Genomic DNA, 24,915 nt, shown 5'->3' with positions numbered 1-24,915 from the left:
TTCCAGGCCCAGGAACACAGTCCCAGTCCTCCCCTGCACCGCCTCCCTGCTACTCACCCCCATCCCTCCCGCCCTACCCAGTAATCCTGTTCTTCAAAATATGCCCGGGACTCAAGTCTCCCTCCTGAAGGGGTCATCCTCATTCTAGAACGGAATTCTCGCGTGAATCCGAGGTGGACATTGACCCTGGCCACTTGACCCTGCTCGTTCAGGAATCTGGGCCATTCCTCGTCACTGGCACACTTGGACCCGTCCACTTAAAGCCACTCTTCCAGATCCCAGCTCCATTCACAGCCCAGCAGTCCTGAATCCTAGCTCACACCTTTCCAGGTGTCCAGGAGTCTGAGCCCCCGCCCCTTCCAAGATCCTAGTGATCTCCACTCAGGGTGCGCTAGTGAACCCCCGGCCCCTGACAGCGACCAATCCACTGAGGCCCTGGAGTCCAGGCCCAATTCCAACTCGCCAAATATTTAGGAATCCTAGCTTCAGCTTTTATGGGACCCCGGTGGCCCAGGCTCCAGTGCAGCAGGGATCCAGCGGTCGGGGAGGGGGCTGGACGTCGCCCCCAACCCCTCCCCTCGGCTGCGGGGGCAGCTGAGCCAGAGGTCAGGCTGCGGTGGGGAGGCCAAGAGGGGCGGGGTCAGCTGGGATTGGGAGGGGAGACAGACGCGTGGGCGGCTGGCAGAGGGAGGGAAGGACCCGCAGAGAGGAAAGAGAAACTGGGCGAGCGAGGAAGAGAGAAAGTGAGAAGGGGAATCCGGGAGAGGAGGAAACAGCGGTCGTGGAGGGCCACGGAGAGAAAGAGAGATTGTAAGGGAGAGGGAGAGACGGGGCGAGACAGGGAGGGAGAGAGAGAGAGAGAAAAGGGGATGGAGACTTAAAGACGAGAACTCCGTGAGTCCCAGAGAAAGAACTGGACAGAAACAAGAAAGACTGGGAGAGAAAGTGGTATGCGGGGTGGGGGTGCTGCAGAGGAGAGAAGGAGTGAAGGAGAGAGGGGAGAGACGAGAGATTCGAGAGCCAGAGACGCGGAGACAGAAGGTGAGACTGGAGAGAGAGAGAGAGACAGGGTAAGAGGAAGAGAGATCGTCTGAGGAAGAGACACCATCAGAGACAAAGAGACAAAAAGGGTGTGGATGAGCAGGTGAGAGCGGAGGGCTATGAGAGGCCGCCCCTGAGAGGCGGCCGAGGAGGGGGACTGGGGCTGGGTGTCCCAGCACCCACCCTGCCCTCGTGTGCTCTCTGCCCTCCGGACCCCAGAGCTGGTAAGTCCCCTGGCTGGGCTGCGAGGAGCTGCCAGAGTGCACATTCCTGGTGTCCTGGGACTTGGCAAGGATGTTTTAGGGGTGCATGTGGGAGGAAGGGCAGGAGACAGGTAGCTGCGGGGGCGGGGGTAGCCCCGGAAAGAGTCAGGGAATGAAGGGTTCCTGAGCACAGAGAGGGTCAAATTCCTGGCCAGAGGGCAGGGGGGCAAGAATAAAGGGGCCCCTATTCTCTGTCCCGGGCTACAGATGACTCCCCCCCGCCCTCCCCACAGCTGCCAGGGCCGCCCACCTCTCTTGGCATCACTCTTGGTATGCGGTCCCAGGCCAGGGCCGCCCCCAGCACCCCCAGGCTTCAAACAACAGGCTCTTTCTCCCCAGCCTCCTCCGACCTGCAAGCCCCTGACCCTGTCTCTGTCCCCACCCGGGTCATCTGCAGAGAGAGGCTCACACAGCTCCCTTTTTTCTCTCCCCAAGCCCCCAATGGAGGACGGTAGACCTCGGAGCAGCCTCAGCCTAGCCAGCAGCGCCTCGACCATCTCCTCGCTCGGCGGCCTGAGCACCAAGGTTCGACTTCTTGGTGGGGCTGGGGAGGAGCCGGGGGTGCTCTGGGCTCCCCGATCTTCCTGTTTCCAAGCCCTGCTTTTGGCACCACCCAAGGGACTCCGGTTGTCAAGAGCAAGGATCTTTAGCAGTGGGGTCTGCCAGACCTAGCAAAGTCCCAAATTGCCCACCCGCCAAAGCTAGGAATTCAGAGGCACTCCCAGCTGTCCCCACCCCGTGGTATTTTCCTAATTTGAAGCCAGACTAACAACCCTGCTTGACTCTGGTTGCTAGGATAAGGCCACTCCCCAGCCGTGACCTCCCCCCTCCCCAGCCAGGAGCTCAGTGTCTACTCTTATTAGGGACTAAGAAATCCTGTCTCTAGCCATGCCATCTCCCCGGTTCTGAAATCTGATAAAGGAAAGACCTTTCTCTGAGGCCTCATGCGGCCCAAGATACTTGCTGCCCAAATCGTCTTCCCAGACCAAAGTTCAGCAGTGACATTCATTTTCTTGTCCTCCAGCCCCTCCCTTCACTCATTTCCAGCTTCCCAAGTTCAGATTCTGTAGATTTGATTCTGACCTTCGTCAGTGCCATTGCCAAGGAAGGGCATCCTTTGGGAATCTGGCCTGGGATATCCGTGGGGACGAGGTTGGGGGGGTGGCATCTATCGAATGGAGGGATTTGGAGTTTGCACCACCACCCTGGATGTGGTCACTATGGAATTCCATTCTCTGGCAAATCAAAGGTGTCCTTTGATTCCAGCTGACCCATCACCAGGGACCCAGCCATGTTGCTGGTTCAGATCCCAAAGGCTTCGGATCTCCATCTCTGGCTTTGGTGGCTAAGGGCAGGCTCTCCTTGGCAATGGATCCTTTATTCCCAAAGTCCCTCCCTAGTGGTCAATGGCCTTTTCCTTGACTCCAGACACCTCTCTCCACCCATGGAAAGTGTCTCTTAACTCTGCACTGTGCACATACAATTCTAATGCCCAAACTCAGCTCCCTTCTTGACCAGGTTTCTAAAGACAGCTGAGCGAGGGCCTTGGGTTGCCTGGGTCCCACCGCATGCCTTCCCAAGCCCATCCCAAGTCCGCGTTCACTTCTGTCCTCCTTGTCTCCTCAGAAGTCCACCCGGGCAGTGAGCAAGGTGCACGCCTTCGGCAAGCGGGGCAATGCGCTCAGAAGGGACCCCAACCTCCCTGTGCACATCCGAGGCTGGCTTCATAAACAGGTAGAGTGAGTGAAAGAAGGGAAAGGACCCTCAAAGTGATGTCAGAGGCTGTGCCTTTGGCTGTCCACCATTTCTCTCCTTCCAAGTCTCCAAATATGTTTTTTCCTGATCCCTGCTACCTCCCTTATTCTGTCAACTCATTCATTCCTGCCATAACTACTTCTTGAACGTTTACCCTGTGCCAAGCCCTGGGGCACATATCATGTAAATAAAACAAACAAGTATCTAGCTACATCCAAGATGGCGGGGATGAATAATAAATTAATGTATATAAAAATGGATTCGATGATTTCAGATGGTGGGAAATGAAGCACTGTGAAGAAATAACACAGGCTTCCCCAGTGGCTCAGTGGTAAAGAACCCGCCTGCCAATGCAGGAGATGCAGGTTTGATCCCTAGGTTGGGAAGATCCCCGGAGAAGGAAATGGCAACCTACTCCAGGATTCTTACCTGGGAAATCCCGTGGTCAGAGGAGCCTGGTGGACCACAGTCCATGGGGTTGCAAAGAGTCGGACACGACCTAGTGACTGAGCAGGAGGAAATAACATAGGAAAATGTGCTGGAAGGTGGCTGAAGGATGAGAGCTACATTTGACTGTTGGTCAGGGAAGGTGTCTCTGGAGAGATGACATTTGAGCTGAGAATTATATGTCAAGAAGAATCCCACTGTGTTAAGATCTGGGGAACAGAGGGAATCTGAAAGCAGCAGGCAAAAATTTGGTGTTTGGTGGGAGCTAAGGTGAGAGAAGGAGGAGCGACAGGTGGCAAGGAAGGATTCTCTAAGAGTGGTCCCAGACCAGCAGTATCAGCATCACCTGGGAACTTTCTAGAAATGCAAATTGTCAGCTCCCACCCCAGATCTACTGAGTGGAGAACGCCAGGGGAGGGAACCAGGGGTCTGTGTTTTAGTAAGCCCTGCTGCTGATTCTTATGTGTTCCGGAGTTGGTGATACCTTGTAAGGCACCAAGTTAGGGTAAGGAATTTGAGATGTATTCTAAGTGTGACAGTCATCTCTGTTTTGAGCAGGGACTCACATGATCTGATTAATAATTTTAAGAAATCATGAGTGGGGACTTGCCCGGTGGTCCAGTGGCTAAGACTCCTCATTCCCAATTTGGGGGCCCAGGTTCCATCCCTGAACTGAGAACTAGATCCTACACCCCACAACTAAAAATCCCACATGCCAGGATGAAGATCAAGAATGTTGCAGTTAAGACCTGGCACAACCAAATAAATAAGTAAAAATAAATACTTTTTAAAAAGATCATGCTGCTCCTGTGGGAAGGGACGGAAGAGAAGAGGAGCACGGAGGTTGGAGATGGATTAGTTCTGGCAGAGGAAATGGGGAAACGCAGGGTATGGCTCAGCATCACCTTCCTGACCTCTCTGTGTCTCACATGCCATATTAAATGCGCCAAGTTATCCTACAGAAAGCTGCTGCCAGTGTGTGGTGAAGTATCTTTCTGTCCCAGTCTTCCTGTAATTTCTCAATCCCCGAATGACAGATGAGAAACCATGAGGTTCCTAGTGGAGAAATGACTTGCTTAAGGGCACAGTGTGAAAGTGCTGGGGTTAGGAGTCATACTCAGGTCCCGCTGTGTCTAAAATCTATGTCCCCTCAGCTGCAACGCACTGGTTTCCAGTTCTCCACCTGAATCTGTTACATCTAATGTCTCTCTTCTCCTCCCCTTTCTGTGGGTCTTTGCTTCCAAGTGTCGCTATCTCCATCTTTTTCCCGCCCCTCTCTACTTCCACTCTGTCTCCCCAGGACAGCTCCGGGCTCCGGCTCTGGAAACGCCGCTGGTTCGTCCTCTCTGGCCATTGCCTCTTCTATTACAAGGGTCAGTGCCCCAGCTGGCATGGGTGGGCGGGGGCCCCCCTCCCCGTCTCCCTTTCCTCGAGTCTCTGGGCCTCCAGGTCTCTGTGTGATCCATCATCCCAGCCTCTCTTTTGCAGACAGCCGCGAGGAGAGCGTCCTGGGAAGCGTCCTGCTGCCCAGCTACAGTATCAGGCCAGATGGGCCAGGAGCTCCCCGAGGACGGCGCTTCACCTTCACCGTGAGTCCCTGCCCCAGTGGGAACTAAGGCACTGGGCAGTGGGGGCAGGCATGCAGCATCCAGTATTGGAGATAAAAGACTTTTGCCAGGGTCCATGGCATCCTTCTTTTTAGAGGGCCCGATGTCCCAGTCCCCCAGCTCTCTCTTCTCGCAGGCAGAGCACCCGGGCATGAGGACCTACGTTCTGGCTGCTGACACGCTAGAGGACCTGCGGGGCTGGTTACGCGCGCTGGGACGGGCCTCTCGCGCGGAGGGGGATGATTGGTGAGTGTAAGTCTAGGCCACGCCCCTGATCCTATACCTCCAATGGGCTAATCATCCCAAGCTCCTCCCCTTGAGACCCTGACACCTTCAGTGTCCAATCACTAGTCTTCTAGCTAAGACGACTCCGCCCTTCAGGTCCCACCTCCAGGAGACCATCTCCAATCGGCAAAAAGTATCTCTCTGTAAGCTCCGCCGACCACTTTGTCCATCAATATTCAGTTCAGATCAGTTTAGTCGCTCAGTCCTGTCCCACTTTTTGCGACCCCATGGACTGCAGCACGCCAGGGTTCCCTGTCCATCACCAACTCCCGAAGCTTGCTCACACTCATGTCCATGGAGTCGGTGATGCCATCCAACCATCTCATCCTCTGTCGTCCCCTTCTCCCGCCTTCAATCTCTCCCAGCATCAGGGTCTTTTCCAGTGAGTCAGTTCTCATCAGGTGGCCAAAGTATAGGACTTTTAGCTTCAGCATCAGTCCTTCCAATGAATATTCAGGACTGATTTTCTTTGGATTGACTGGTTCGATCTCCTTGCAGTCCAAGGGACTCTCAAGAGTCTTCTCCAACAGCACAGTTCAAAAGCAACAATTCTTTGGTTCTCAGCTTTCTTTATGGTCCAGCTCTCACATCCATACATGACTACTGGAAAAACTACAGCTTTGACTAGATGGATCTTTGTCGGCAAAGTAATGTCTCTGCTCTTTAATATGCTGTCTAAGTTGGTCATAGCTTTTCTTCCAAGGAGCAAGTGTCTTTTAATTTCATGGCTGCAGTCAACATCTGCAGTGATTTTGGAGCCCCCCAAAATAAAGTCTCTCACTGTTTCCATTGTTTCCCCATCTATTTGCCATGAACTGATGGGACCAGATGCCATGATCTTAGTTTTTTGAATGTTGAGTTTTAAGCCAACTTTTTCACTCTCCTCTTTCACTTTCATCCAGAGGCTCTTTAGTTCTTCTTCACTTTCTGTCACAAGGGTGGGGTCATCTGTGTATCTGAGGTTATTGATATTTCTCCTGGCAATCTTGATTCCAGCTTGTGCTTCATCCAGCCTGGCATTCCGAAGCATGATGTACTCTGCAATATAAGTTAAATAAGCAGGCGGACAATATACACAGCCTTGACGTATCCTTTCTCAGTTTGGAAGCAGTCCTGTTGTTCCATGTCCGGTTCTATTCCATGTCCATCAATACTGCTCCCCCAGAAATCTCCACCCCGTGAGGCTGCCACCTAAACAATGTCAGATTAAAAAAAGGAAAGGCTCTAGGCTGTCTCTGTCTACTTGCCCCATAGTTCCGTCTGGAGATGCATAGTTTGGTCCCAGCGACCTGGATGGACCTTGTGGCGTTGCACGAGATACTACTCAGGCCTCAGTTTCCGCATCTGCAAAATGGGGACAACGGTTGATAGTGCACTACCTCCCTTTTTTTTCTTTGTAGATTCCTGTGTCCTTGTCGGTGAAATGAGAATAAGGGCTGTTATAAGATTCAAAGGAGTGATGTCTTTTTTCTGTGTCCATTCGTTAGTGGGCAGCCGAGGTCATCTGCACGGCCCCAGACTGGGGAGGGCCCAGGCGGCCCCGGTGGTCCTCCAGAAGTGAACAGGGGCGTGGAAGAGGGGCGCGGCTCAGAATCACCAGAGGTGGCGCGGCTCTCCAGAGGTCGTGGCCGACCCGGGCTGCTCACTCCCAGCCCCACGGCTGACCTGCAGTCTGGACCCCGAATTCGGAGGACGAGGAGCCCAGAGTGAGTTGGACGAGGGAGTCTGGGATGAGAAGGTTCTATAGGGCTGAGCTTCCGAGGGCATTCTGAGGGCGCGGTGAAGGGCAGGGCTGGGACTGGTTAGGGGCGTGGCTTCGCGCTTTCTCGAAGGTGTGTGTGATTTGCTGGACGCTTGCGGGGTCAGAGTCTGCTGAGAAGTCCTAAGGAGGGGATGTCACAAAGAGGGAAATTATTCGGGATCGGGCTACGAGAGGAGGGTTCTGCTCCAGAGGGACAATGAGACACACTGAAGGGAGACACGTCTTTGAGGCTGACTCGATGTATGGAGGGATGAGGGAGCTCTTGACGCAGTTTGCCTTTTCTCTCCTCTCCACAGCCTTTTCACACCCCTCTCTCGTCCTCCCTCGCCTCTGAGCCTCCCCCGGCCCCGTTCTGCTCCTGCACGCAGACCTCCGCCCTCCTCTGGAGACGCAGCACCTTCTGCCAGACCCCATACCCCCCTGAGTCGCATCGATGTCCGGCCTCCCCTGGATTGGGGCCTCCAGCGCCAGACGCTCTCTAGGCCTCCCACTCCCCGCCGAGGACCCTCTTCTGAGGCTAGAGGAGGAAGGCCCCCCAGGAGTCCTCAGCACTGGAGTCAAGAGGCCAGAACACCGGTGAGCAGAGATGGCAGGGAGAGGGACTACAGCGCCCATGTGGCCAGGGGACTGCCTTTCCAGGCCAGTCTCTAAGCCATTGGCCCCTGGGTATCATGGAGATTGTAGTTCAGCATAATCGCAGCGGGGTTCAGATGTGAAAGGGAGAGTGAACTTTATCGCCTGTCAGTTCTCAGGGCTGTCTTCAGGCTGGTCTTTGGCAGTTATTACCCCTTAAACATTATAGAATAGTCCAGAATATGCTCCTCTGATACAATACTGTGAGAGCAGTGTGCATTGCCTCTGCCTCGTGTGTCCAGTTTTCTCTTTCCAAGTTGGCCACCTGCTGTTTCCTCTGAGCATCACGGGATTGCAGCCCAGAAAACCCACAGCTAACCACAAATGTGAGAGTAAGAGTAGACTGCAACTTTCATTGGTTCCTGGGACTGTTTTGCAGGCTGTTCATTTATTATCATCCTGCATGTCCCCACGGTGGCACACAGCTGGAGAAAAGATAGTTGAAGTTCTGGGGACCCAGTTCTGAACCTCAGAGAGTCTCCTATGGCACTTCAATGCCAGACACATCCTTTCTATATCTGTTATTAAGACATGCCAATTTCTAAACATCTCTATTTGAATATTCCTCCCAGGCCCACTCTGGAACCTCCACATATCTCCAGCTCCCTCCAAGGCCTCCTGGGACCCGGGCTTCCATGGTTTTATTGGTAGGTATCCTGGGGCACCTTGAATCTGCCAGAGCCCCCTCCCATGCTTTCTTTGCTATAGTGAATGTCATCTCATTGACTAGTGTGCTTAGTGAAGGCTGGGCATTTCAAGGTGCCTGCATAGATGCTATGTTAGTTTCCTAGGGCTCCTGAAAACTCAGTGGCATATGTATACAGAATATCTCTCCACCATTCACACAGTCTTCTTGTTGTTCTGTCGCTCAGACGTGTCCAACTCTTTGTGGCCCCATGGACTGCAGCACGCCAGACTTCCCTGTCTTTCAACTCCCGGAGTTTGCTCATACTCATGTCTATTGAGTCAGTGGTGCCATCCAACCATCTCATCCTCTGTCATCCCCTTCTCCTCCCGCCTTCACGTCTCTCCCAGCATCAGGGTCTTTTCTAATGAGTCGGCTCTTCACATCAGGTGGCCAAAATATTGGAGCTTCAGCTTCAGTATCAGTCCTTTCAATGAATATCCAGGATCGAGTTCCTTTAGGACTGACTGGTTTGATCTCCTTGCAGTCCAAGGGACTCTCAAGCATCTTCTTCATCTTTCATTTGAATCTTAAAGTTTTCCCATAGAGATTTTGTGTGCTGTTAGTTAAGATAAGGCTGATAGTTTTCATAGTTATTTGAATGGTGTATTCTTATTTTTTTTTAATTATTTTCTATTAATAGTTATTGATGATGTAGAGATAATGTTTGTAACTTCCTTTTACATCAGGCATCCTTGCTGAATTCTCTTATTTGCTCTAATAATTTTTAAAGTTTTTTTTTTCTTTTAATAATCTTTTCATTCTGTTGATTTTCAGGGCAGATGAGTGCATCATCTGTAAATAATGATGGTTTTATCATTCTCCTTCCTACCCTTACACTTTTCTTTTTCTTAAGCTACAGCATCTCTCAAGATCTCTAATACTGGTAAACTGTCACAGTGGCAGTGAGCATCCTTGTTTTATTCTCAATCACAAAGGAACTGTCTAAATTTTCTCCGTCAGTTATTGTATTTGTATAGTTATTTGGTAGCAAAGCCCACTAGATCTTCCTAAAGCCAAAAATCTGGCAATTAGTCTACTGAGGTTTGCTTTGCTAAAGCTTGGAACAAAGCTAATAAGGACAAGGGGTGCCAGCCAGTAGAAATAGGGCTCAGCTCAGCACTGAGCTACAATGAGGACTTGTTTGGGCATGTGACCCCCAACTTTTCTCTTTCTCCTCAGCCAGGACCCCCTCTAGACTCAACCTTCCATCAAAGCTTGGAGACAGATGTAAGCACTCCTGATGCAACCCTTGTTGAATTCGCAGAATTGAGGATAGAATGTTTTGGAAGGTGGGAGGGTGGGCGGGGCGAAGAGCCATGTCTGGTCCACAAACAGCTCCTGTCCTCCTTTCTCCAGACTCTGTTGACCAAGTTGTGCGGGCAGGACCGGCTCCTGAGGAGGCTGCAGGGGGAGATAGATCAGAGGCAGGAGGAGAAGGTACAGGACTCTGGGACAGGGGAGGGAGGGACACTTGGCCTCTCCACCTGCCCTTAGCCCATCCTGACCCCCAGGATACGAGAGGATACCAGAAGCCAGCTTTTCTCTTGCCCTGAGCCTGGGTATGCTTTCAGAAGTCTAACCGTCTTCTCCCTTGGTGCAGGAGCAATTAGAAGCAGCTCTGGAGTTGACCCGACAGCAGCTGGGCCAAACAACCAGGGAAGCTGCAGCTCCTGGGAGGGCTTGGGGACACCAGCGCCTCCTGCAGGACCGATTAGTCAGTGTGAGGGCGACTCTCTGTCACCTGACCCAGGTGAGCATCTGAGAAGGGGCATACCCCAGGACTCTCCAAGTTGTTACTAAAGGGAACTTTCCCCCAAAGACTCTTGGGAGGGTAGTTCTTGAGACTCCCCCTCCGTCTGAAACCAATGATCTTGACAGTCCTAGAGGGTGAGGCGCAAGCAGCCAAGAAACAACAGTATTTAATTTAGCCATTTAAGGGGAGTGATTTTGATATGGACTTCCTGGCTTTGAATCTCAGCTCCCACTCACAGCTGCTGTGTGACCTTAGAAAAGTTACTTAACCTCTCTGGACCTTAGATGCCTCTTCTGTAAACTTGAGATGATAAAAGTCATATTTACTTCTTACGGCCATTGTGAAGATTTCATAAGTATATGTAAACGAATCACAGAATTTTTAACTTATGCACCTAGTATATGGTAAGCATTACTTGTGTTAGCTGTAATTATTGTTACTGTAAGATGGAGACATGGATAGTACCTACCTCACAAGAATTAAGTGAGAGCTAAGAACAGTGTCAAGTAAATGTGCCAAATAGTGTTAAGTAAGTGCTGAATAAATGTTAGCTACTCTTGTTATTATTGGTACTGGCAAAGAAGTTTCTGCTGCCCAGTGGGGCATAATGTGGCTTTGTCTGTTCCAAGGATTCATTAGATCTGTGGACTCTGTCGCCCTAGAGGAGTGCAGAGGTAATACAGAAGATTCAGGAAAAGCTGTTCTGTCTGCGCTAGCTGTTCACTGGAATGGCAGGTTCCACACAGATGCTGGGGTTCCCAGTAGTCTGAGCAAAGAGGCCCTTGGGATTGTAGTCCATATAGCCCCAGGGGACACTTCCTCAGCTAGGAAAAGATAGAATGGGGAAAGATATGGTGGGTGGGCATGCTAACTGTGTGTCTCTCTTTTTCTGGAACCTGAGGAGCGAGAGCGTGTTTGGGACACGTACAGCGGCCTGGAGCGGGAGCTGGGCACCTTGAGAGAGACCCTTGAGTACCTGCTGCACCTCGGGTCCCCCCAGGTACACCCCAGCCCCAAGCCCCCAAGCCCCGCCTTACTCTCCCAAGTTCACTCGGTCATCTCAATAAATGCAGGAAAAACAGTTATAAAATGTAATATCCTTTCAGGGACTTCCCTCACAGCTCAGTTGGTAAAGAATCCGCCTGCAATGCAGGAGACCCCGGTTTGATACCTGGGTTGGGAAGATCCCCTGGAGAAGGGAAAGGCTACCCACTCCAGTATTCTGGCCTGGAGAATTCCATGGGATTGCAAAGAGTCGAACACAGCTGAGCCACCTTCACTTGCATTTTCACTTTCAATATCCTTTCATGATAAAATCTCTCAGCAAAGTAGGAATAGAAACTACTTCTTTAACCTGATTAGGCATTGATAACAAACCTACAACAAAGCATTGTTGTCGACAGTGAAATACTGAAGTCTTTCCCCCAGTATTCAGAATAAGGCCAGGATGTATGTTATTGCGAGTTCCAGTTAGTGTTGTAGCAAGGATCCTAAACAGTACAAGTGAGTCTAACAAATAAGTCAAAGGTATAAAGACCAAAGAGGAAAAAGTAAAGCTGTTTTTACTTACAGATGACAAAATTGTGTATGTAGAAAATCCAAAATAATCTCCAGATAAACTGTTAGCATAAGCAAATCCAGCAAGGTAACTGAATGCAAGAATAATATATAAAAATCATCTTCCTGTATGCTACTCCAGTACTCTTTCCTGGAAAATCCCATGGGCGGAGGAGCCTGGTAGGCTGCAGTCCATGGCGTCGCTAAGAGTCGGACACGGCTGAGCGACTTCACTTTCACTTTTCACTTTCATGCATTGGAGAAGGAAATGGCAACCCACTCCAATACTCTTGCCTGGAGAATCCCAGGGATGGGGGAGCCTGGTTGGCTATCTATGGGGTCGCACAGAGTCGGACACGACTGAAGCGACTTAGCAGGAGCAACAGCAATGTTTACAATTAACATAAATTAACTATCTGAAAGAAGTCTAATGAAAGATATGCAAGACATCTACTCTGAAAGCCACAAAATGTCATTGAGAGAAATTAAAGAAGGCCTATATAAATGGAGAGATGGACCATGTGCATGGATAGGAAATATACTAGTATAAAGATGTGGTCTCCGCAGATTGACTTCCCCAGCGGGGATCTGCTGGCCCAATACAACATGTGGAGATTGACAAGCTGACTTTAAATCGTATCTGGAAGTGCAGAAGGCCGAGAGTAAGCCAAGGCAGCCTCCAAGAACAAAGCCCGAGGACAAACACAACTGGATAGTGTCTGACTTTAAAGCTACAGTTAACAAGAAGGCAGTGTAGTACTGACACAAATTTACACAAACAGACTAAATGGATAGAATATTCAGAAACAGATTCATATTTACTTATATGATCGCCTGTTTACAACAGAGGTAACAGTGCAGAAAAAGACAATATTTATGATAAACGGTAATGGGTCAGTAAAATGGGGAAATTTCAGACCCTTTCCATGGCTTCTCGACTTTAACCCTCCTTGCATTTTCCCACCTTTGAGTAACAAATTCCTTTCCTCTCTCCAGGACAGAGCATCTGCTCAGCAGCAACTGTGGATGGTGGAAGACACACTGGCAGGTCTGGGGGGCCCCCAGAAGCCACTTTCCAACACTGAGCCTGACTCCCCATCCCCCGCTCTCCAAGGCGAGGAGTCCTCAGAGAGGGAGGTGAGGCCACGCACATCTTTCCCACCTCCAGTTTCCTGTCCTGTCTGCCCCTGGCCTAACCCGCTACCCACTCACCTCTTTCACCCTTGGTCGGCTGGCCAACCTCAGGTACCTGTCCTCTGTTTCCTTATTTGGTATTGTGGTCATAGTCCAGAGGTGTGCTGGACCCACAACACAACAACTTGGTGAGTTGCCAACAGCTCACAAGGTCCGATTGCCTGCATCTCAGCTCCACAGTGATGACATGTCGGTAGCTTGAAATTGACTGTGGTGGGAGGATTTACACTATGGAAACTGGCAAGCTGCTGCAAAGGAGGGCTCTTTTCTTCCAGAGGGCATTTGTTAAACATTTACCAGATAGCACTGATCTTAATCCCTCCCTTGCAGGGTTAATTTAAATATTTGCTTGCAGTTTATTTTGGTTTTTCTAAATAGACATTCACATCTGTAAACAATAGGATTTTGGTTTCAGCTCCAACCCCCAATTCCTTACAACCTGTTATTCTCACACATTGGCTAGAATTGCCATTTGTCGTTGTTTAGTTGCTAAGCCGTGTCCAGCCCTTTTGTGACTCCATGGACCGTACGTAGCACACCAGACTCCCTGTGGGATTTCCCGAGCGAGGATACTGGAGTGGGTTGCCATTTCCTTCTCCTGCAGGGCTCTTTAGAAAGAAGACATTGTGACTAGAAAGTGCCTGACATAGAGTAAGCCCTCAGGAACCAGGAGCCATTGCGGTCATAGCTGAGTCGAACAGAGGGGATTCAATGAGAGAATTCTGGTAAAGTAGTTAACACCATGCCAGATGCATAATCATTATAAAACCTCACACGTGGACCAGTGTGGGAATCCCTGGTGGTCCAGTGGTTGGGAATTCACCTGGCAGTGCAGGGGACATGGGTTCTATCTCTGGTTCGGGAGGATTCCACATGCTTTTGGGTGACTAAGCCCAAGTACTCCAACTACTAAAGTCCGTGCCATCTAGAGCCTGTGCTCTGCAACAAGAGAAGCCACGAGAAGCCCATGCACGGCAACTAGAGAGTAGCCCCCACTCGCTGCAACTAGAGAAAGTCTAGGCAAAGCCACAAAGGTCCAGAAAAAACAAAATTAATTCATTAATTAAAAAAACCCCCTCACAGGTTATAAAGACTTGTTATGTGCCAGGCACTGTTCTAAGCGCCTTCCTTGTATCCATTCGGTCCTCATATCAAAAGGGTGAAATGTGGCACAGAGAGGGAAAGTAACTTGCCCAAGGTCACACAGCAAGCAAAATGGCAGAGCTGAGGTCTGAAAACAAGGTCTGGCTCCCGGTTTTCAGTCTTAATACTACTACTTATGTAGTCTCTGTACTGCTACGTGCTTGAAAACTGTAATCCTAGTGATCTATTATCCCCTTTCTTGACCTCCCCAGAGCCTGACGGAGTCCTTGGAACTGAGCTCATCCCGGTCCCCTGAGGCTGATTGGGGGAGGCCCCCAGGGGGAGACAGAGAGCTCTCCAGCCCTCGCTCAGGTGAGCATATGCGGTTGGGAGGGACTCACTCGGCATTCCACATGCTCCCCACATCCTCACCCATCCCGTTCTGCTCCTCCAGGAATTGGATCTCCAAGGGTCTCCCGGGCTTCCAGCCCCGAGGGTCGCCGCCCCACTTCCCCTCAGCCAGGAACCAAGGTAGGCAGTCCATCCAATCTCCTTGGTCCATTGTAACCCTTTGCCCACCACAAATCCCCTACTTTTGGGGAAACATGTGGGAGAGGAGCATTCTAAGCCACACCCAAGAGCAGAGAGAGTGAGATTTGCGAAGAGCACTGGGATTGAATTTTGTCTCTGCCACTTCTAACCTGTGTGACTTTGGGTTGGTTAAGAAACCTCTCTGCCTCCATTTTCCCATCTGCAAAATGGAGCTGATAGCAGTGTCTACCACCCAGAGCTGATGTGGAGAGTCCAACTAGATGAATGCCCCTGAAGTTTGGAAGCCGTGACTTCGAGCAAGCACTTCATTCATTCATTCATCCATAATTCATTCAACAGATATTTATTAAATGCCCTCTTTGCTATCTAATAAGGTAGCCAGTAGCAACATGAGGCTATTTAAGTTTAAATGAATTTAAATGAAATAAAATAAAAAATCACCTTCATTTGAGGAGTTCAGGTATACAGGAGATACACGTGGCCAGCTGCTACCCTGTTGAATAGTGAAAATATAGAATATTTTCATCATTCAGGAAAGTTCACTCAGGACCCAAATGTGAGCAAGATGAGAAAAATCATCCTTCTCTCATGAATCTGACATTCTAGTGGGAAGAGGCAGATGATAAATAATTGTGAATTATTTTATGTAAGTGCTAAATAAATAAAAACAGCCTGGGGAGGGGATTTGGAATATTGGCGAAGGGATGGAGTTGTGAATGTTTTGGTCTGGGAAGGCTTCTGTCAGGGAAGGAGCCCTGGGGATGTCCGGTGGAAGAGCGTTAGAGGCAAAGGGGAGAGTATTTGCAAAGGTTCTGAAGAGTCTGGTGTGTTGGAGGAGCAGCTAGAAAATCAGTGTGGTTGGAACCGAGTAACCGAGTAAGGGGAAGTGGTTGCTGATGAGGACAGAGAGGCAATAGGGGCAGACGGGCCGGGCCTTGTGGTCCAACATGAGGACTTTGACACGGGGTAAGCCGGAGCCATGCAGAGTTCTGAGGAGAGGAACGGGAGTTTCCATAAATGGAGACTGGCGCCCTCTGGCGGCCACCTGGGGGAGTGGACTGTGTGGATACCGCCTGAGTCATGGTTGAGGGGGCCGGTGGGATGTTTGAGGGAGACTGATAACAGTTGTTTGCACTTAGAAGTGGCGACATCAAGAGGCAGTCAGATTCTAGATATATTGGGTTTTCAAACTTAGACGCCATTTTCGTTTTTGTTTTGGCCGCCCTCCACCAGCTTGTCTGTTCTTAGTTCCAGGACCAGGGTTGGAACCCCAGTCCCAGGCGGCGAGAGCGCCAAGTCCTAACCACTGAGCTGCCAGAGGTTTAAAATACAAAATTTTGCAGATTCTAGGCTGGTAATTTGGTGCTTATACTGTGTACTGTGTGTGTCTGGAGCAGCATGTGTGTGTGTGCTAAGTCGCTTCAGTCGTTTCCAATTCTGTGTGACCCCATGGACTGCAGCTCGCCAGGCTCCTCTGTCCACGAGATTCTCCAGGCTAAAATACTGGAGTGGGTTGCCATGCCCTACTCTGTCTGGAGCACATGCTTCATCAAATACATTACCATTTCTCTAATAAAATGTATGAATCTGCATATGAAATGGGATAAAGGCTATAAATAATATCGCCATTTAAATGTCAAGCTAAAAGCAGAGCAGTAAATTACTTAAGTGAAGGAGTCAGTGGAATAAAAATAAATGATAATATCAGCCGCTTTTTTATTTCTCAGGAAAAGGTTTAGTAAACATGTCACACATCCAAGTACAAAGGAAGCCAAGAACCTAACTGTTCACACGCAGTGAATGCACATGCCATCTGGTGGCTTGAGGACTCTGGGGACAAAGGTCACTGGTCGGGCCAGCAGTACCATCATCAAGTTGGACATAAGAAGCAGGACCAGGGGTGGGATGAGGACCAGAGGATGAAGCAGGTGACCTCTGTAGACTTTCTGGCTGTGTCATCTGTTGTTTTTTTTTTTTCCCCCAAGCTGCTTACTTCCCCAAACGGAACGGAAAGTGCCAAGTCCTAACCACTGGGAATTCCCTTGTCAGCTCCCTAATAAAGGGTCTTGTCTGGGCCCTGTCCTTTTAATTGAGTACACTGGTTAGAGTCTCTTGGTTGCTCATAAACACAAAGCCCTGAAGGTCAGCAATGAACTGACTGCTCATTTCATCATTTTGTCTGTGGGGAGTTTCCACTCTGTAGCCCCAAGGTCATCAAGAGCATTGCTGTAATCTTCTCCCATTTCAGAATCTCAAGCCACAGCCTCAGTTTCTTTGTCTCCCAGCCAGTGCCCACCAGGCAAGTCATTGCTGGGACCAGTGGGAGCTTCCAGTTTTACCTGATCACCTTGGGTAAAAAGAGCAAGGATCAGGAACTTCCCTGGTGGTCCAGTGGCTAAGAGTCGTGCTCCCAATGCAGGGGGCCCAGGTTCCATCCCTGGCCAGGGAACTAGGTCCCGCACGCCACAGCCAAGAGTTTGCATGCCCAGACTAGGAGACGTCCCATGCTGCAACTAAAGTTTCCATGTGACACAGTGAAGATCGAAAGTCTTGCAAGCACAAATCATTGGGGAATTCAGGGGATAGCTCCCAGGCAACCTGGGCGTGTTGGGGATGGTTTCCTGGAGGCACACAGACCTTGAAGAAGGAATCCATGGCAAAGAATTTATCCATGGCAAAGCAGGACAACAGCTGGTGTAAATGTGTAGACTGAAGTGGGGATTTAGGAAGCCAGGGCTTCTATTAGCCTACAGGATACCTTTTTGTGAATTAGAGACTAGCGCCCCCTTCTACGTGAGCAGAACCTGGAGCCATCAATGGAGGGCTCAGCCCTTGGGCAATGAGCAACCCATACAACTGCACATGGCCTCTTGGGAGCACAGAGCTCTGACCTCGGAATGCCATCCCCCAACTGAAGGGTAGTTCAGTTCAAGTGAATGAATTTCTCAGACCCTTCCTGACTGCCAGGCCCTACCAGGCAAGATTCCCCAGACCACGTCCTGTTTTCAAGGATCTACATTTCTGAGTTTGCCAGTGTAGTGAATCTCTGCATCACAATCTCTAGTTGTTTTTTTTTTTAAAAACTCTGTTGTTGCTGTTATTTTTTTTGGCTGTGCCACGTTGCATGTGGGATCTTAGTTCTCCAACTAGAGATTGAACTGGCACCCCCTGCATTGAAAGCACACTGTTTTCCTGTGGCTTCCCGCATCCTGAAGCTGGCAAACAGATCCTGCAGGAAAAGTATGGCTGCTGGACTTGGCAGGACCATTCTGATGCCCACTGAACCATCAGCAGATGACCAATCCAAGTACAGTGTCAAGAGGAGTTGCTGTTTCTCCCTTTCTCCCTAAACTTTGATGAGTGCAGGAAGAAATCCCAAATTCTCTTATTTGTTCAAGATTCTGATCTTCTAGAGGCCAGCCCTGGTGGAAGGTGTTGGGGGACCTGCCAGGAATTATTCCTGCTGCTGGAGTCTGATGGGAGAGAGGCATAAATGCAATCCTTACACGCATCTAACAGAGTTACGCTGTTTCCTAGGGGTCTCAGCATTGGGAAGCCTTTCAAAGGTCAGGTAAGCAAAAGAGTTGGACATGACTTAGCGGCTAAACGAGGACAACAATAAGCTGTCTGGATGAATGAAAAAACTCTGGCTGTGTAGGAAACAGTACTCCAAAGGGGAACAGGCTATGCATGCAAAGGCATGGAGGGGATAAAGGAAAAAGCAGCTGCTTTGTATAGGAAACAAAGCTGCGTTTATTGCCTAGTGGCTCAGACGGTAAAGAAGCAGCCTGCAATGCAGGAGACCTGGGTTCTATCCCTGGGTTGGGAAGATCCCTTGGAGGAGGGCATGGCAACCCACTCCAGTATTCTTGCCTGGAGAATCCCATGGACAGAGGAGCCTGACGGGCTACAGTCGCAGAGTTGGATACGACTGAGCAACTTAGCACAGCACAAGCAAGACAGACCTCTTGTAAGATAGAGCCGATCTGAGCAAAGCGAAGAGTTGATGTCATATGGCGTAGAGTGGGGGCACGGGTGGGCTTGTGGAGCCTGGAGTGTTGTTTTACGATAAAAGGGGGAAGCTTTGTGTCTGTTGCTGATTGGCTGATTTTCGGAAACGCAGGGCCGGCGCTGATTGGCTGGCTTTTAGGGCGATGGAATGCCAGTTAAGATTGCTTATTCGAATAGGTTTAAAAGCTTTTCTGTTGCTTCCTTACTATCAGGTGGAAACCAAATACTCAATCTGGCCTTTCTTAGGAAGAGAAGAACTATTTTCAGTGGTGTGTGTTAAGGATTGCTGAGAAGTGTTTGTCGTTCAGTCGTGTCCGACTCTTTGCGAGCCAGGCTCCTCTGTCCATGGAATTTTCCAGGCAAGAAAACTGGAGTGGGCAACCATTCCCTTCTCCAGGGGATATTCCATACCCAGGAATCGAACCTGCATCTCCTGCATTGCGGGCAGATTCTTTGCCATTTGAGCCATTAGGTTGGGGCTGCACCAAATAACATCTTGGGGGACTTCCCTGGTGAAAGTCCAGTGGTGAAGATCCGGCGTTTCCAATCCAGGGGGTGCAGGTTCAATCCCTGGTCCGGGAACTAAGACCTCACATGCGATGTCGCTCGTCCAAAAAAAACCAAACAAACAGGGAATGTCTCCTCCCTCAACCCTGTGGGCAGCTTACATACAGGAGTGGTGCAAGCGGGAGCCAGGAATTTCAGAACTGATCAAGGAAAAAGATATGACCACTAGGTGGCAGTAGCACAAAGAGTTTCAGTTGGTCCACGGCTGACCGGTTTGCTTGTGGAATAAATCCCTCACAGCAAGGGACCCTCCAGAGGTTACTGCGTGGGGGCCACGGCCCAGGAGGAGAGGGACCGGGGACAAGGGACTCCCAGGAGAGAAGAGATTGGAGAAAGGACTTAAGGATCTAGGTGATGTGCTTAGCAGCAGAGGGGAGTTTCCTAAGGGCAGCAGCCTGTTGAGGGCGTGGGTGGGGCTTTTATAGCTACAAGTTAATCCTGCTTAGGGCTAGCAGATGCTGGTTACAACTTCAGGAAGAATTTAAAGCAGGCAGGCTTCAAATGGCTAAAAATATCCGCCCATGTGGGCTGTCTTTGAAGCAAGTGGATGTGTAAAAGTTTCAGTTTGGCCCTGGCGGAGACTTTCCGGTCAGCGTCTAGCCTGTTGTGAAGAAGTAGGTGATACAGGGCCAGGGAACTCCCTGGCGGCCCTGTGTTTAACATTCTGGGCTTTCACTGCAGAGGCGCAAATTTGATCCTTGGGAACAGAGATCCCACAAGCCCTATGGCTCAACAGGAAAAAAACAAAAACATAGGGCCAATTTCCAGGGGGGCATGTGACCCAGGATCGATCAAATCAAAGCAAGTAAACTGCAGTGATTGGTCCTGCAATAAGCAACAGATCCAAGCTGTCTGCCTAGAATTTTCTAACTGGAGACTGCAGTCAAGAGTTCTCTCCCCACCCCCCTTCCCTTTGTTTTTTGCTTAAACAATAAATGTATTGTCTTGCAGTTCTGTAGGCTAGAAGCCTGAAATCTAGGTGTCCACAGGGCCACGCGCCGTCTGGAGGCTCTAGGGAAGGATCACTTCCTCAGCTTGTGGCATCATGACTTCGCCTGTCACGTGGCATTCTCCCTGCGTGCATGTCTGTGCCCAAATTACCCCCTTCCCTGAAGGGTAACACACGTTTCCTGCTCTGTTGGCCCCTTTTCTGCTCAGGGCATCCCAGATGTCCAACAGCCTTCCTTCATTTTATCCCATCTCTGTCTCCTTTGTTTTGACTGGGCAGCTTTTCTGCTGAGCTGGTTTACTGGACTCACATACCACATGCCTGATCTCTTACCAAATGGTTTTCCAGCCACACCCTTGGCATTCTCTTCAGAGCAAGCTTCCTTGCAAAGGAGATAGATGGAGAACATTCCAGATTTCAAGTTCTCCTTCCATTCATCCCCATCCTCTTGCGTTTTGAGTTCCTAAGGCTCTAAGCCCAAGATCAAGGTGTCATCAGTATCATACTTCTGGAAGCTTCAGACAAAGTTCCCTGGCTTGTGGCCGATAACCACAATTATCACAGGACACTCTCCCTGTGTGTCTCTTCCCTCTGGTTTTGAGGGCACTAGAAAACTTGTCGAGTCCTCCTTCAGGCAAACCCAAAGTGATCTTCTTAATGATCTTAGTTACACAATAAATCTCATCCTTCATATTAATGTTTTCAAAGCTGATTGAAACCAGACTTATTATTATTTTTTAAAAATCATGAGCAAACCAGCGTCCCAACTACTACTTCCAAGAGACTTGTTATGTCCAGAGAAGAGTGGGTGTTGATCAGGCTGGCACTACAGGTTCCAATAGGGCAGCTGATGGGCTTGAGGCCAGACAGATGGGTAGCAACCAGTCAAACAGGAACTGTAACACCTTTGTCCTGAGAGCCTTGTGGGATATGGAAGGACTTGAGCATATCCAGCAGAGGGACAGCCTGGGCTCCAGGTGTAGAAGTAAGTCCTTGAGATCCAGGGCTGAACTTATTGGGAAGGGCAAGACACAGGAATTCTCCAGGCCAGAATACTGGAGTGGGTAGCCTTTCCCTTCTCCAGGAGATCTTCCCAACCCAGAGATCGAACCCAGGTCTCCCCGCATTGCAGGTGGATTCTTTACCAGCTGAGCCACAAAGGAAGCCCAAGAATACTGGAGTGGGTTGCCTATCTCTTCTCCAGGGGATCTTCCCGACCCAGGAATCGAACCAGGGTCTCCTGCATTGCAGGCGGATTCTTTACCAACTGAGCTTTGAGGGAAGCCCAAGACAGAGAAGACTGAGAGGTTCAGGGAAGAGAGAAAAGAGAGGCCATGGTTAGAATCTCTAGATGTTTCTCATCTCCCCAGGTCCCCCTGGCCCGGCCCCGGATGAGTGCTCAGGAGCAGTTGGAGAGAATCCGAAGAAATCAAGAATATGGACGGCCTCTCCCTCGCCCAGCCTCCCCCCGGCTCCTCACCCTGGGGAGGACGCTGTCCCCAACCAGACGCCAGCCTGATGCGGAACAAAAAGTGAGGGAAACAGGGGTGGGTCAGTGAGGCGGCAGTGGGTTCTCAGTTCCTGGTTGGAGCCTCAGTTTTCCTCTCTGTAAAATGGGGATTTTTTTCCTTCCTCTGTATCAGGTTTACTTGTACCTGTTTTCAATTCAGCATCCTGTCTCCCTTATCAGTGGAGAACAGGATGGGCCAGAGGCAACATCTCCATCCTCACCAGCATTCTCACTCCTCTGGGAGGAGTGGGTTTTAGAGCTGGACTGGAAGCCAAGTTTTCCTGTTCAGTTACTACGCTGTCAAAGGCAAAGAAAAAAAATGTATTTACTCTATTGCCATGGAGATCACACTGCCAATCTGAAGATCAGAGTGTCTGGGCAGGATGGTTTTTTCGCTTGCTTTTATGTTTTGGGCTGTGCCACTGCGCAGCCTGTGGGATTTTAGGGCTTGGGTTCAGTCCATGTTTGAGGACTTGGCCGTGGGAGTGCAGAGCCCTGCCTGCTGGACCACCAGGGAATTTCCCATGGATAGTTTCATCTTAAGACTCTTCTAGGAAGGAATTAAGACAAGTGGGGTGATTTTGGGGTTGTGATTGTTTTTGTAAATGGGGGGCATCTCAAGTCTGCTGAATATCAAACATTGATCTCTATGTCTAGCTAGTTTTTCGGGGGCAACAAGTTCATTAATCATTTATGACAAAGGGAATGTGAATTTGGAGGGTCTGTTTCTGGCGTCGTCACAGGGGGCTCATCTGTGAATCTTGTCGATGAAAATTCTATTAAAATCAAGTTAACAAGAAAAAAGGGGACTTTTATTTGAGCCAAACAGAATTAGAACTTGGGAGACAGACTCTCAGAAAGTTCTGAGAACTGTTTCACCACCTGTTAGAAGTCAAGAGGCACACTCGTGTCTGTTTTCCAGACAAAAGATCGAACATCAAAATGACATACTGACAGGACTTTCTTGGCAGTCCAGTGGTTAAGAATTTGCCTTGCAATGCAGCGGACTAGGGTTTGATACCTGGTCTGGGAACTAAGATCCCACATGTCTCTGGGCAACTAAGCCTGTGCGCCACAACTACACAATCTGCTGTTGTTTAGTTGCTGAGTCATGTACGACTCTTTTGCAACCCCATGGACTATAGCCTTCCAGGCAATCTTCCTGACCCAGGGATGGAACCCACATCTCTGTTGAGCAAGTAAGTCTCCTGCGTTGGCAGGTAGATTCTTACCACTGAGCCTTCAGGGAAGCCCCATGCACTGTGACAAAAGATCCCACGTGATGCAACTAAGATCCCAAGTGCCACAACTAAGACTTGATGCAGCCAGATAAGTTAAAACAAACAAAGAACCAAAATAACATAGTGATATTTTACCTAAGCTTCACCAAGGATACATAGTCTAGGGAAGCACATGCAAAGCCAGCAGCAAGTTACTATGATCCCTTGCAGAACTGTGAACGAAGCTATTCTTTTAAGAAGTTACACTGGTAGTGTCAGAAGAAAGGGAAAAAAGAAATGATCTTCAGAACAGAGCAAGCACCGCCAACTCTGAGGAGCTCTGGCTAATGTGTAATCCTGGTGCACACTGCACATTAGGGATGGAGGAGCCCCAAACAAGCGCACAGAGAGACTGTGATCTTTAATTTTCCTGTCCTGTCTTAAAATATCAATTTCACATCATTCAGGCTTATCTAAGTCATATGAAGAAGCTGTTTACCAGAATGGGGAAGTGGTTGGGGGGGGGGTGGTGGTGGTGATTTTCCAAACTCTTCCCTCTTTCCCAGGAGTTCAGGTAAAGTTAAGAATTAGCAGTGTCTTTGGGGAAATTTTATCCTCTGAGCCTCTTCACCCTCCAAATGAGAACATGGGAACTTCCAGGGTGAGGAATTCTAATGCCCCCATTCCTTTGCAGCCTGTCCTGGGACACTCAGGAGCCCAGAAATGGCTCCGAAGTTCGGGGTCCTGGAGCAGGTAAGGAATTGCAGATCGAGGCAACAACGAAGGGAAATAAAAAAGAGAAGGGGAGTAGTATTACTGTTAATGTCTTTTGAGTACTAAAGTACAGATCGCAGAATCTTTTAGAGTCGCTTGAGTTCTTGGGAAATCAGAAAACTCTAGTTCGCGGGGAGAACTGCAATTCCTTGTTCTATATCAAACTCCGCCCCGCTGTCAGGAAATCGGAGTTTTCGGGCAACTGAACTACAAATCCCACAATGCACGCGGGCTTCTAAAAAAGAGGGTCGCTCCACGTTTAAAATCCTTTAGAGACACGTGCTAGGGACTACAACTCCCAGAAGGACACGCGCGGCACTGTGGCCTCTACTGTACTGGCTAATTGAAGTTTCGCCCAAACTCTTTTTTTCTAGTCCAAGGAACACCACTCCTTATTTGCTGACATCCGAAGGGCACCGGGAGCGAGTCCTCAGCCTCTCTCAAGCCCTGGCCGCTGAGGCATCGCAGTGGCGCGGAATGATGACAGGTGAGAATGAGCTGGGGACTTAGGACTCCTAGGTTTTAGGGATGAGGAGGCGGGGGTCGGAGGTCTGGAATCTCAGGTCGTGATGGGGAGGGGTCTGAGGGCCCCTGGGAATCCTTTGTCTTGATGAGGGAAGACCTGGACAGGGCTTGGGAGTGCTAGATTCCAGGCAGGAGGGGGCTAAGGTGCAAAAGTGCTGAGTTCGGGAGAGCAGGGGGCAGGGAGGCCGGACTCCTAGGTTTGAGAGGAGAGGCCTGGGGGCGGAGGGCGGTGTCTGGACTTCAGGATTCCTGAGTTTGCCGTTCTCATTCCCCATCCGTCCTCTCCAGGTGGAAATTTGGACTCTCGAGGGGACCCTCTTCCCCCTGCGCCGCCACCTCCGTTAGATCCCACGCCCCAGGCGTCCTCACGCCGAAGATCTCCTCCAACAGCCAATTCCTGCTCCACGGGTTTCTCCCCCAGAGGTAGTGGGCGCGGCGCAGGCCCCGCCTCCTGGGAAGAGACCTGGGATTCCGGGCCGGCCCCTCCCGCCCTGACCCCCGACGAGGGGGCGTGGCCTCTGAGGGTCACCCTGCTGCAGTCCAGCTTCTGACCCGCCCAGACGTGGCAACCAATCAGAGCGTGAGGGCGTGGCCTGGAGGGACCACCTGAAGATCTGCAGCCTCTCTTTTCCCGTGACCTAGAAATGGTTTCTGTGGCCAAAGTTTGCTTTTCCCGACACTTGTCCAAATTTAGATTAAAACTTTGAACTTTTTAGTCAATAACTTTTTGTCTGTTTGA

General features: G+C 50.0%; 1 protein-coding gene across 3 annotated transcripts; it reads left to right on the top strand.

Annotated features, from left to right (window-relative positions):
• The first annotated feature begins 1,002 nt into the window (after nucleotides 1-1,002).
• Nucleotides 1,003-24,842, top strand: PLEKHA4 (pleckstrin homology domain containing A4). Of its 3 annotated transcripts, XM_068992187.1 has the most exons (20): nucleotides 1,003-1,265; nucleotides 1,740-1,829; nucleotides 2,931-3,038; nucleotides 4,807-4,879; nucleotides 4,995-5,095; nucleotides 5,250-5,359; nucleotides 6,886-7,104; nucleotides 7,457-7,736; nucleotides 8,366-8,440; nucleotides 9,661-9,708; nucleotides 9,838-9,918; nucleotides 10,082-10,231; nucleotides 11,136-11,234; nucleotides 12,788-12,928; nucleotides 14,341-14,440; nucleotides 14,523-14,599; nucleotides 21,518-21,679; nucleotides 23,572-23,630; nucleotides 24,026-24,138; nucleotides 24,465-24,842. In XM_068992187.1, exons 2-20 carry the CDS (start codon nucleotides 1,746-1,748, stop codon nucleotides 24,725-24,727), a joined length of 2,343 nt encoding a protein of 780 aa, XP_068848288.1. In that variant the 5' UTR covers nucleotides 1,003-1,265; nucleotides 1,740-1,745; the 3' UTR covers nucleotides 24,728-24,842. The 3 variants fall into 3 exon arrangements, with proteins under 3 accessions (XP_068848288.1, XP_068848289.1, XP_068848290.1); XM_068992188.1 differs by lacking the exon at nucleotides 23,572-23,630 and having other exon boundaries at nucleotides 24,465-24,588; XM_068992189.1 differs by lacking the exons at nucleotides 21,518-21,679; nucleotides 23,572-23,630; nucleotides 24,026-24,138; nucleotides 24,465-24,842 and adding an exon at nucleotides 14,833-14,899.
• The last annotated feature ends 73 nt before the right edge of the window (nucleotides 24,843-24,915 follow it).

This window comes from Capricornis sumatraensis, chromosome 20 (assembly GCF_032405125.1).
Source record: "Capricornis sumatraensis isolate serow.1 chromosome 20, serow.2, whole genome shotgun sequence".
NCBI lineage: Eukaryota > Metazoa > Chordata > Mammalia > Artiodactyla > Bovidae > Capricornis > Capricornis sumatraensis.
Note: the sequence above shows the minus strand (reverse complement) of the source record. Positions and strands in the feature narration are given on the sequence as shown.

Bases quoted from the DNA above. Each gene is read 5' to 3' on its own strand.
- PLEKHA4 (XM_068992187.1), top strand. From the start codon at position 1,746: ATGGAGGACGGTAGACCTCGGAGCAGCCTCAGCCTAGCCAGCAGCGCC. The intron at 7,105-7,456 runs GTGAGTTGGACG...TCCTCTCCACAG, and splicing joins CGGAGGACGAGGAGCCCAGA to CCTTTTCACACCCCTCTCTC. The intron at 10,232-11,135 runs GTGAGCATCTGA...CTGGAACCTGAG, and splicing joins CTCTCTGTCACCTGACCCAG to GAGCGAGAGCGTGTTTGGGA.